This window comes from Lolium perenne, chromosome 3 (genome assembly GCF_019359855.2).
Source record: "Lolium perenne isolate Kyuss_39 chromosome 3, Kyuss_2.0, whole genome shotgun sequence".
In the NCBI taxonomy this organism is placed as follows: Eukaryota; Viridiplantae; Streptophyta; class Magnoliopsida; order Poales; family Poaceae; genus Lolium; species Lolium perenne.
Genome location: NC_067246.2, coordinates 294,347,036 through 294,360,100, shown reverse-complemented (window position 1 = coordinate 294,360,100; position 13,065 = coordinate 294,347,036). Strand labels below are relative to the sequence as shown.

The 13,065-nt window shown below is 47.2% G+C and overlaps 1 protein-coding gene across 1 annotated transcript; it reads right to left on the bottom strand.

Annotated features, from left to right (window-relative positions):
- Positions 1-8,053: 8,053 nt before the first annotated feature.
- On the bottom strand, positions 8,054-10,709 carry LOC127345130 (uncharacterized). The gene is made up of 3 exons (XM_051371564.2): positions 10,063-10,709; positions 9,670-9,941; positions 8,054-9,082 (listed from the first exon to the last, which is right to left on the bottom strand). The coding sequence occupies exons 1-3, from the start codon at positions 10,319-10,321 to the stop codon at positions 8,369-8,371; spliced, it is 1,245 nt and encodes a 414-aa protein (XP_051227524.1). The 5' UTR covers positions 10,322-10,709; the 3' UTR covers positions 8,054-8,368.
- Between the last annotated feature and the right edge of the window lie 2,356 nt (positions 10,710-13,065).

The following is a 13,065-nucleotide window of genomic DNA, read 5'->3' as shown; positions in this document are numbered from 1 at the left end:
CCCAGTATCGCGAGACTTTCCAGGGCGCCTCGATGAGCTTGAGCCATGGATCCTTCAGGGCGCTGGTTGATGAGGTATGCAGCAAGGTTGGCAGTTTCTCATGCAACGGTTTTCGGCCGTGGCATGCCTGCGGTGTCCGTAGTCATAAAGGATTTGGTTAGGTTCGACGTGATTTCTCTGGCGTCATCGTCCGAAAGCCTGGATAGCCTCGAGCGGTGCTTGCCTGCCCCTTGAGTATTTCGAGAGGCGCTCGCCTGCGAGCCTCTTCGCCGCTCACTGGATCGATCTGCCGCAGACAGGCGTCCCTCGAGAGTGGCTTGTTCCTTCGACGGGTGCTCCCGGTTTTTCCCTAGTATAGAGCGGTAAGCATTGAGGGTTCCGACTGAGGTTCCTGATACGTCTCCGACGTATCGATAATTTCTTATGTTCCATGCCACATTATTGATGTTATCTACATGTTTTATGCACACTTTATGTCATATTCGTGCATTTTCTGGAACTAACCTATTAACAAGATGCCGAAGTGCCAGTTGCTGTTTTCTGCTATTTTTGGTTTCAGAAATCCTAGTAAGGAAATATTCTCGGAATTGGACGAAATCAAAGCCCAGGGGCCTATTTTCTCACGAAGCTTCCAGAAGTCCGAAGGAGAGACGAAGAGGGGCCACGGAGGGGCCACACCATAGGGCGGCGCGGCCCCCCCCTTGGCCGCGCGGCCCTGTGGTGTGGGGCCCCCGTGCCGCCTCTTGACCTGCCCTTCCGCCTATAAAAAGTCTCCGTGATGAAACCCCCGATTCGAGAACCACGATACGTAAAACCTTCCAGAGACGCCGCCGCCGCCGATCCCATCTCGGGGGATCCAGGAGATCGCCTCCGGCACCCTGCCGGAGAGGGGAATCATCTCCCGGAGGACTCTACGCCGCCATGGTCGCCTCCGGTGTGATGTGTGAGTAGTCTACCCCTGGACTATGGGTCCATAGCAGTAGCTAGATGGTTGTCTTCTCCCCATTGTGCTATCATTGTTGGATCTTGTGAGCTGCCTAACATGATCAAGATCATCTATCTGTAATTCTATATGTTGCGTTTGTTGGGATCCGATGAATAGAGAATACTTGTTATGTTGATTATCAAAGTTATGCTTATGTGTTGTTTATGATCTTGCATGCTCTCCGTTACTAGTAGATGCTCTGGCCAAGTAGATGCTTGTAACTCCAAGAGGGAGTATTTATGCTCGATAGTGGGTTCATGCCCATTGACACACAGGACAGTGAGAAAGTTCTAAGGTTGTGTTGTCATGTTGCCACTAGGGATAAAACATTAGTGCTATGTTCAAGGATGTAGTCACTAGTTACATTACGCACCATACTTAATGCAATTGTCTGTTGTTTGCAACTTAATACTGGAGGGGGTTCGGATGATAACCTGAAGGTGGACTTTTTAGGCATAGATGCAGTTGGATGACGGTCTATGTACTTTGTCGTAATGCCCAATTAAATCTCACAATACTCATCATGATATGTATGTGCATGGTCATGCCCTCTTTATTTGTCAATTGCCCAACTGTAATTTGTTCACCCAACATGCTGTTCGTCTTATGGGAGAGACACGTCTAGTGAACTGTGGACCCCGGTCCAATTCTCTTTACTGAAATACAATCTACTGCAATACTTGTTCTACTGTTTTCTGCAAACAATCATCTTCCACACAATACGGTTAACTCTTTGTTACAGCAAGCCGGTGAGATTGACAACCTCACTGTTTCGTTGGGGCAAAGTACTTTGGTTGTGTTGTGCAGGTTCCACGTTGGCGCCGGAATCCCTGGTGTTGCGTGATACGTCCAAAACGTATCTACTTTCCCGAACACTTTTGCTATTGTTTTGCCTCTAATTTGTGTATTTTGGATACAACTAACACGGACTAACGCTGTTTTCAGCAGAACTGCTCTGGTGTCTCGTTTTTGTGCAGAAATCCAACTTTCGGGAAAAACCTCGGAATTTATGCAGAAGGCCCTATTTTCCCAGGAAACTAACGGAGCCAGAAGGGCAATTGAAGTGGAGGCCCGAGGGCCCCACACCATAGGGCGGCGCGGCCCAGGGGGGGCCCGCGGCCCCGTGGTGTGGCCCCTCGGCCGGCCTCCGACGCCCTCCTTCGGACTATTTATCGGCCTCGACCTAAAAACGCACGGAGAGAAGTCGAAGTCGCCGAAACCCTCCGAACGCCGCCACATCGCGAAACTCCGTCGCGGGAGCCGAGAAGTCTCCGTTCTGGCACTCCGCCGGGACGGGGAATTGGAGGAGATCATCGCCGCCATCACCGCCAACGCCTCTACATCAACCAGCCATGTTTCCCCCATCCATGTGTGAGTAATTCCCCCGCTGTAGGCCGAAGGGGATGGTAGGGATTGGATGAGATTGGTCATGTAATAGCATAAGATTGTTAGGGCATAGTGCCTAGTGTCCGTAATTGGTACTTTGATGATATTGTTGCAACTTGTTATGCTTAATGCTTGTCACTAGGGCCCGAGTGCCATGATCTCAGATCTGAACATGTTATTGTTTCATCAAGATAATCATTGTTTATGGTCTTACCTATAAGTTGTATACACATGTCGCTGTCCGGAACCAATGGCCCCGAAGTGACAAGAATTGGGACAACCGGAGGGGATGGTAGCGATGTGAGGATCACATGTGTTCACGGAGTGTTAATGCTTTGCTCCGGTACTCTATTAAAAGGAGTACCTTAATATCCAGTAGTTTCCCTTGAGGCCCGGCTGCCACCGGCTGGTAGGACAAAAGATGTTGTGCAAGTTTCTCATTGCGAGCACGCACGACTATATATGGAACACATGCCTATTGATTGCTTTGTACTTGGACACCGTTTTATTATTATCTGCAAATGCCCTGCTATGATTGTTACATGAGTTTCTCTCATCCATGCAACGCCCGTCATCCGTCCCCGTGCCTACAGTATTTTAATCCTGCTGTTTACTAAAATCACTACTGCTGTCTCTGTTACTCTGTCGCTTTGTTATTTCACTACTGCTATCGCTATAAACTCGTTACTACTGATAAACTCTTGCGAGCAAGTCTGTTTCCAGGTGCAACTGAATTGACAACTCCGTTGTTAAGGCTTCCAAGTGTTCTTTGTCTCCCCTTGTGTCGAATCAATAAATTGGGTTTTACTTCCCTCGAAGACTGTTGCGATCCCCTATACTTGTGGGTCATCATTGCGCCGCACTACATCCCGCCGCCATCAACCTTCAACGTGCTTCTTGGCTCCTCCTGGTTCGATAAACCTTGGTTTCTTTCTGAGGGAAAACTTGCTGCTGTGCGCATCATACCTTCCTCTTGGGGTTGCCCAACGAACGTGTGAAATACACGCCATCAGTTCCTGCGGGGAGCGATGTGTTGTTGAGTACTGCTGCTCTGGCGGCTGCCCACTCTTCGTCCGCGATGGTGTAGTCGCTGTCGTGGTTGCTGGCGCTGTTTTCGAAACTCGCCCGTCTACTAGAACAAGGAGTATGGTCTCCGTTTCTTCTGTGCCTTGTGTTTCCTGTGTTATTGGCGGCATAAACCTGATGGTGTGCTGTTCTTCGGGTGGTTCGTTGGACGATGCTGTCGATGATGTCTTCTCCCGATGAATACTGGGCATTGCAGATGAATGGCGTGTCGCTCGATCCCAGCCCGTGCCTGGTGTCGCAGTTCAAGCAGTAGTACGAAGTTAACTCCGAAGATGTGGGATCGTCGGATCCTACCGACATGGAAGACACAGAACGGGGAGTCGAGGGCGCGACTAAACTCGTCGAGCCTGTCAGGCCAGCCGAAAGGTCGAGTGATGATGATTCGCTTGGACTCGTTGATCTGGAAGTGGGCGATTCCAGCAGCCGAAGGATTCCTTCCGCGTTGACGTTGTAGTGGACGCTGCCGAAGGTCATCTCCATGTTTCCTTGTAGATCTGAGAAGTTTGAGCGGGAGGAATCGCTGTGCGGGGTGAACTCATAGGAACCAAACCGAATCGGGCTTCCCAGGTTTGGCGATGACGGTGTCGACGAAGTTGCTGATGAGGTTGCCGGTGAAGTCGCCGGTGTCATGATTGGATCTGCCGATGACCGATCTTGTGCCGACAGGTTTCCCACAGACGGCGCCAATTGTCGAGGGTGCTCCTCGGCAATGCCCTCCGATAGGGGCTTAGGGTTGATGGGATCCTGCAAGCTAACACGAGACATCGGTTCACAGACAAGCGGGGAGAGCGATTTACCCAGGTTCGGGGCCCTCGATGAGGTAAAACCCTTACGTCCTGCCTGTCTGTTCTTGATTATGATGATAATGGGTTACAATGGGGTGCCGAATAGTTCGGCTGAGATCTCGTCGAGATGGCTAAGCGCTAAGGTGGCCTAGCTTTAAGCTTCTGTTGGCTAAGATTGCTAAGGTTGATTGTGTCCCTCGACAGCCCCTCTCCTGGCCTTTATATAGGAGGCCAGGTCTCAAGAGGTCTAATCGGGTACGACTAGGTTTACAGTAGATCTATCTCTAGGCTTTCCTTGTTCGGCTCCATCCGCGTCTTGTCCTTCAAGGAATCTTCCGTTGCACCGTCCTCGCGGCCCATCTTGCCGTCGAGTGCCTTCATGGGCCTCCAACTAGGAAGTACAGGGTAGGGCAACATTGGTTACCCGAAGGGTAATGCCCACGTCACAACCTTTGATAAAGGCTGTATGGTTAGGAGATATCAAAGCCTCACTAACCACACCCAACCTATTGGTTGCACACTTTGAGAAAATTTTAAAATTGCAATTAGTCAAAGCAATTGGCCTCAACTTCTGTATAGTTACAACATCAACCTCTTTTGGAATCAAGGTCAGTAAATAAAATTCAGTCAAAATAAGTCTGATTCTCCTTTATTCCGGTCATGAACCATTGCCATTAAGTCATTTTTAATCAGATCCCAAACGCGTTGATAAAATAGAAAAGTTAAACCATCAGGGCCAGGAGCCCCTTCAACATATGAGCCAAAGACATCCTCCCTGACATCCTAGTCAGAAAAGTCTGTGTCAACATGTCATTATGCTCATTTGTAACTTTCTCACTTTCATGCCAAAAACCATCTACTAAATCTATATCTAGTCAAGATTCATAGCCAAAAAGAGATATATAATATGCAACAGCAATATCCAACATACCTTTATTATCCTCTACCATCCCATCTGGACCCTCAAGCCTAGTGATTTTCTTCTTCCTCCTCCTCTGGTTAGCTACAACATGGAAAAAAGCAGTATTACTATCACCTCCCAGGATCACTCTCTCCCTTGATCTCTGTCGAGCTTTGATCTCTTCATTTTTCCAAAGTTTAGTAATTCAGAAGAAATGTCTTGCATTCTTTTCTTAGAGTTAGGAGACAAAGGAGTGTTTTCAACAACTATGTCTAACAAATCATATTCTGCCACCAAGCCCCTCTTATCTTTGTTTTGACTAGCTTCTAGGTTAGCATTCCAGCCTTTCAACCCTTTCATTGTATTCCTAATTTTAAACTTCCATCTATCAATGGCTTTTGTACAGGAGCAAGGAGCTGACCAAAATTTGGCCACTACCTGATCGAACCCTAATACTTGAAGCCACCACTTCTCAAACCTAAATTGTTTAGTTTTTGGTGGCCTAATGGCACCAGTGTCAACAACCAGAGGTGTATGATCACTCCCCACTCTAGGTTTAGAAAAAACTTCACTAGAAGGGAAGATCTTATCCCAGCATGTTGTGAGCAAGTTGATCAATGCTGATAACACCTGAATGTTCCTATGCTTTATGAGTTTTTCTTTGAACATGATGTCCAGGTTATCACCAACATTGATATTCCAAACCAAGCTACTAAAGACCAAGTGGCATGGTATTCCGAGAGGAATGGGTTCTTTATAGTAAAAAGTGCTTACCGGCGGGCTCTTTCGTTGAAACACAAGAAAAGAGATTGTGTCATTAACATAAGTAAACCTGATGGTGTTAGGTCACTGTGGAGTTCTATCTAGAAAACAAATGTGCCTCACAAGGTGCGTGTATTCGCATGTAGGATTGCCACTGACACTTTAGCAATAAGGAAAAATAAACAAAGGAGGACCCTAGAATCTGACAATTGATGTCAATCTGTGGGCTTGTGGAGGAAGACTCCCACTATGAAACGATGTTGTTCACCAAGGCCATGAACCTGCGGTCTGGCAATGTGCAATCACTGGCTCCTTCCCAGGAAGAAGCCTTGAGGTTGACCGGGAAATATTGGCTTATGATTTGTTTAAGTCAAGCCGACGAAACCACCAAGTCGATGATCCTCCTCCATCTTTGGCGAGCATGGTACCCGAGGAACGACATTATTCACCATAAGGGTCTGGAATCAATACCGAGGTCAGTCGCATTTCTCAAGTCGTACAGTGCTGACCACAAGATGATGTTGTAGTATGGAAGTGACACCAAAGGCAAAGGGCCCATGTTCGCCTCTACACAACCATCATCCCCTCTCTTGTCCGGTCGGATCAAGATCAACTCCGACGCTTCATTCATCAGTCAAGGTATCCCAAGTGCGGTTGGGGTGATCGCCAGAAACCATCTCGGCGAGATTGTGCTTGTGGCATGCTCCCTTATGCTGGGTTGTCCCGACGCAGAAGATGCAGAGGCTAAAACAGTGTTGAGGGAATTATGTTCCTAGTTGGTTCTGGCCATGACCAGATCATCCTTGAGCTTGATTGTGCTAGGGCAGTTGTGACACCACAATCATCCTTGACTGACTGATCTGTGCAATTGGCTACCTATGATAGAGCCACGTCGTTGGTCAAGATGTTTTCTGAATTTTGAATTGCTTCTGTTAAAAGAGAGAGTAACAAGGCTGTAGATTGCCGTGCTAAACTAGCCAGATTGGCTGGTAGTTGTATCTGGTTTAGCAACTTTACAGATGTTGTACGTGACCTTGTAACACATGACTCAAACTTTGATGTTATTAAGTAATATATGTCTCTCTCTTACTTAAAAAAAAGTACCACGTCATCAATTTACTCTAAGTTCAGTTTGCATACCGCATGATATTCCAACATTTATTATATACACACATAGGCCGAGTATAAGGACATTGTCCCTTGCTGCATCGGACATTGGTCTATAGATCATGGGTTAACACATATAGGCACGTTATCGCCGTTGCCCTCATCACATTACAAAGCTTGTCTTTCATATAGGGCATTTGTCAAGTGTCGACATATATTAACACATACTGTAACTTTAATTTTAGTCACGCGGCTCCATTAACAATATGCAAGTTTTTATTCATATATGGAACTATTAGTGAGCTCCTAAATAACACTATAAGAATAAAATAGTATTTTTTAGATCAAGAACAAAAGAATCTGGAAGTACCAAGAAGGCATCTTTCAGTACCAAGAGGGCAAGGCGTGCATTTCATAAACAGATCGAACATATCAGCTAGCTATAGCTTAGTTCCTACCAACATATATAGACTGTCATATCCAGTGGCTCGATCGAAAGATCCTGTCATGCACGGGTCGGGGCACGGCAAGTAGCCACTAGACAGAAGGTATCTTATCTCCATGCCAATGCGGCCATGTATTTCGCCTCCCTTTCCACCCCCACACATGTCTGGAAGGCCCAAACAGGGGCGCCGGCCGTACCACCGGCGAGTCCATGACAAGGTCTGACAAGCTCGCCCAATAATCCATGACAAGAGAACACTAGCACTGCTGTTCATGCTGAGATAGAGAGAGAAGGAAGAAGAGACAAATGATGCGCTCACATGCATGATTGGCGCAGGCCAGTATAATCCTCACATCCATCTCTGACACGGTCCTGTGCACGCGTACACCCGACAACACCCCCGGCCTGCAAGTTCTCTCTCTCATAATCATTTAGAAGTGGCAATCTCTGCCATGGTCATCGCCCAATCATGCAGGCCGCATTATTTTATGTGCAGTGCAGTTTCCAAAGTCAGACAGTTAAAATTCAGTTTCATTTTTGTCTAGACAAGCAAGTACATGCGCCCATCCAGGTCCTATATATGCAGTTCGAATCCAGAGTACTAACACATGTATCCTGATAAAAGTAACTCAATGTAGGCAGTCACATCGATGATATGAAGCTCATTAGGAATTACAAAATATCTATCCTGAATTCTTGATTGTACTAAGTGAGAAAGAAGGTACTATGTTCTATGCACTAGTTAAGAATGGTATAATGGTCTATTGTTCGTTTGCTTGGAAGAATAAACTGTGGACAGAGAGAGATATTGTGTACATGGTGGTACCATTTGGAATCAGAATGTGCGCACAGCTAGCCATGCACGGGAGCATGCACTGTGGCGGTTGCCGAGCATGCACTTCCTTGATCCATCACTTGAATCCGGCGTTGCCGTAATCTCTGCCCGTGCCGGCATCGGGGATCGGGTTCCAGTCCCAGATCTTGTCGGAGATGGCGGCCAGGGACATCGGCAGCGTCCCCAGCGGCGTAATTGGTTGCGACGACGGCGTCGGCAGGGGAACGACGAAGTGGTCGTGGTGGTGGCCACCAGCGGCCGTGGGGCTCTGGTAGGATGGCAGCTGGCCGGCGCCGTGGCCAACCAGCGTGCTCAGCTCGTCGATGGCCGCGGCGGAGGCGCTGCCCATTGAAGCCGCGTTCACCAGGTTGAGCAGCGAGTACGTGGAGGTGAAGGTGTTTGTGTTCTTGGAGTACTGCTGGTACAGGAACGCCGCGGCTGCCTCTTGCTGATGACCAGCAGCCACCGCTGCTGACTGCAGGTATCCTAGACCGCCGCCGCATGGCTTTGCGGTGGCTAGCTGCTGCTGCCTTGGAGCTGGCGCCGGCCTGTGCGTCTGGGCGTGATCCGTCACCAGCGGCGACGTGCACTCGCCTGCTTGGAGGAGGTGGAGCTTGGACGGAGTTTGGGGCGGCGTGGGTGTAGAGGTCGAGGATGACCCTTGTTTGCTATCCTGTCGTGCCGTGGCACCGCGGCCTCTGGCGGCCATGGTCGACCGTGCCGAGAAGTGCTGGCCGTGTCCGTCATCTATGCCGGTGCGCTTGTAGACGCGGCAGAGGGAGATCTCAGTCTGCAAATTCATGAAGGTGATCTATCAAAATCAAACATCATGCCGGTGTTGGTTAACAAAGCAAATCTGTCACGTAGGAAGAAATGGGGGTTCTTGAGATGTATCCCAGGAAATTTAGTTCAGAGCTTCAGACTAGAATTGATTCCGGTAGAAGAAATGAGATTTAGGAATCTAGGATTATTGGTTCATATGTACTCACTTAATTGACAATTTCTTATGGTTTGGTTAATTTAGCTATATGGATATCTAATCTTTGATCTAGGAAGAGATCTAATTGGGTATGTTATTCACAGTACGGCAAGAAAACACTAAAAGCAAAGAACAAACCCTAGAAGATTAACTGTAGATCCGATCATCTGAATATGCATATGCACCACCAGGGATATATGCCAACAACTAAAATCAAAATTTCCCCACAAAAAAGGAAAATAAAAGCAAAATTAGATGCCACAAGAACGAAACCCCAGAAGCCACAACAAAGAAACACAAACCCTAGTTCATGTCTTGTAAATTACCTACAAATTAAATTCGTATTTTGTGCAAATTGAAAATATTGGCGTGTGTGACGATGGAATTGGCATAGATACCTTGTGGTATCGGTCGGTGTCTGCAGTGGGGAGGCGGTACTCGTTCATGATCCAGCTGCTGCGGACGCCCTTGGGCGCCTTGCCGGAGTAGAAGACGAGAGTCTTCTTGAGCCCTATCGGCCGGTTGTTCTCCGGCGCCCTGATCATCCTGTCGGCCCCCGTGGCCTTCCAGTACCCAGAAGCCGTCACCCGGTTCGGCCTGTCTCCGTTCCGGTACTTGCGGTCCCTCGGCACGTAGAAGAACCACTCTTTCTCCCCAATCGCCGCCATTGCTGCACACACAACAAAGACAACAAATTAAAGCCAAGAGAAAACCAAGAATTGTGGGCGGTAGGGCCATAGAGAGAGCGAGGACTAGAAAATTCAGCCAATTGATGGTTGAGTCCTCATCACCTGGGAGCTCCCATGGATCGTAGCGGTAGAGGTCGAGGAAGGTGATGAGCTCGACGTTGAAGCGCTTGCCTTCCACCTTGCGCCGGAGGTAGAACTCGATGAGCTCCTCCTCCGTCGGGTGGAACCGGAACCCCGGCATCACCAGGTCGTCCTCGTGCGCGTCTCGGCCGCCGACACCCTCTTTAATAGTCATGCCCCCGCCTCCAGCTGCCACCGCGGCGCCGCCATGGACATGGCCGCCGCTCTCGTATCTGCTCATGCCCACCGCTCAATTCGCCACCGCCGCCCTCCTCCTCCGCATAGCTAGCTGGTTAGCTAGGGCAGCTGTCTGCAGCTAGCTACTAGCTAGTTAAGGCGAGCACGAGTGCAAGTTCAGTGGTTAGCTGCTTCCTCGCGCGAAAAGGAGCTCAGACCGGGGTGCGCGCAAGTGGGGGGATCGAGCTGAGAGAGAGAGAGACGGAGAGGAAAGGAGGATAAGAGGTTAGTGTTTGGCCCAATATATATCGATCGAAAGGCAAAAGGGGGATATTAATCCATCATATCATGCTCTACACCTAGCGTGCGTATTATTAACTGATCGACTTCTACCCGTCGCTCTAACCACTAGTCTACGCTAGCTAGCTCCTCTACGCACAGTACGAGTAGAGTAACAATGGCGATGAGCAAGGCTGACGCATCACACACACACGGGAGGTGGAAAGCGATGCAGGAGCGAGTTAAATAGGGGAGAAAAGGACGCCTCAGGAAGACTGCAGATATGGGCGGTTGCCGCTTGCAATCCTGTGATTGTGTCCCGGCCGGTGAGTAAGTGATGGATGGAGTGCGTTTGCATTCTTTTCATTGATTAATTAATGCGGTGTCTTTGGTGAATTCCTGTGTATAGCTAGCATCCTTGGTCCGGCCCGAGCATGGAGTACTCCCACAACGTACTCTTAGCATTTTCAGATTCAACCAAAATGCAAGTCCTTGTGCACAATCAAATGCACTTGCTCTTCTGTACGTTGCACCAATTTATTCTCATTGAACTTCATCATGCATGAGACTATAACTCTAGTATTCCCGGAGGATAAAAAGCAATGTGGATAACTCTAGTGCAGAGTTAGCCCTTAACTATGTGCCAAGTATAACATGACCTATGTGTCGCTGCAATTGAACAACAAGAGACACTACGTCAGGTACCCAGATTGGCGGCACAAAAAAGTGCCGGTAATTGTACCAAAAATGCCGGCAATGGTTTTTCGAGGTAGAAAAAAAGTGTTGTATTTGCTCCAGTCGAGGTAGGTCTTTGCTGGCACATTTCAAAAAATGGCGTTGTAAGTTTGTGAAGGCACAAGCACTGATGCCATAGTAACTATTTCAGGAAATTAACATTGTGCATGTAAATAGTTTTGCCGGCACTTTGCTGGAGATGCCGCGGAATCTTTTTGCCGGCACTTTGCTGGAGATACCGCGGAATCTTTATTCTGGCACTCGTTGTAGATGCCGCGGAATCTTTTTCTGGCACTCGCTCGAGGTGTCGTCCAAAATTTTCGCCGGCAGTTCAGTAAATGCCTTCAAAAAATATTTCGGGCATGTTTTAATTTACTGGAGTGCCAACAAAACATCATTCAATTTATCGGTCAAACAACATTAGCACTCAACCTACAATCAAGCACTCAACATTAAGTCAACATTTTGAAACATCAAATATGGTTGTCAATCCAGGTATTTAACTTACAATGCAGGAAACATGACCAAAGGGTTCATAAAACACACAGCAAGGTTAATCTGACCATCATGGTTCATAAAACACACAACAAGGTTAGTCAAACATCATGGTTCATCAAGCATCATATTGGCAGGGTTCTCAGACCCATTAGATTACACATCATTCAGCAAAGTGCTTCCATCAACATTGGCTTTTGACTTGAAGGTGAAGGATCTCATCCTCTAAGTTGTCTGACTGACAGGTTTTCTGTTCTCCTAATTTTATCCTGATTCGCTGCTTGTTCCTCCAATGTCAGTACTCTTCCATCTGATCTAGAATGAATGCGCAAGTTCTTGTCCATGCTCCTCATAATTGATGCATGAGTCATGTCCACATCTTCAGTAGTGACATGCAAGAATGTTTTGTGTCACAGCTAGTGTAGGTACATAGAAAAACATAGTTGTTTCATGTGGTCATGGCATGTGAAGCTAAATATCGGTACAGATCATGGCAAGTGAACCTAAATAGCAGTATTGATCATGTGCAGTACAAGATTAAGAAACGGGACCAGTGAAACTTACATTTTTTCCTTGGCCACTGGACTGAGTGTGCCTCAGCTTGACCTAGTAGTGTAATTCTCCCCTTTGCTTGTGGTAACCTTGTGGTTCTCTTAAAGACCATGTTGATCATAACCTCACCGTAATCCTCTGTGTATGCATTCTGAACAGTCCCAAGAGCTACTACTGCTTCACTGGTTGGTGAAGTTAATGCAATATCCATCCCTTTTGTCACCTTGACTGTCCCTTTGTTCTTTATCTTCTTCACCTCACTGTTTTTCGTCTTGTCCTCTTGTGCCTTCTCCAGTTTAACAGATTTAATGATCTTGTTCACACTTATTGTCTGCAGATAACATATTTATATTATTTCATTATATAATCCTCAATTATTGCATCAATTATTTAGTCAGTACAATTGCTGGAGTAATTTCTAACCTTTGCCTCTAGATGCTTGTGAGTTGTCTTTGATAGATTTCCTTCTATGTGATGGGTAAACATTCCTTCCTGGCTATACATTGTTTTCTGGTTGTAGAAAACTTCCTGGCTATACATTGTTTCCTGGCTGTAGACACCTTCCTCGATATAAATTCCTTCCTGTCTAGGTTGTGTTCTCATGCTTTTAGGTGGTACCTTGAATTACCAATCATATCACAACATTAATATCATCATTTCAACTATCACCAGTTCAAAATATACCAATGTTAGCAGCTCATACCTTTGGTACAGAACTATTAGGTTCCTTCATACTCTTTCTCTGTT

Excerpts from the sequence above, each read along its gene's own strand:
- LOC127345130 (XM_051371564.2), bottom strand. The coding sequence starts at position 10,321 with ATGAGCAGATACGAGAGCGGCGGCCATGTCCATGGCGGCGCCGCGGTG. Across the intron at positions 9,942-10,062 it reads CGATCCATGGGAGCTCCCAG|CAATGGCGGCGATTGGGGAG; the intron begins GTGATGAGGACT and ends TTGTGTGTGCAG. Across the intron at positions 9,083-9,669 it reads ACACCGACCGATACCACAAG|ACTGAGATCTCCCTCTGCCG; the intron begins GTATCTATGCCA and ends ATGAATTTGCAG.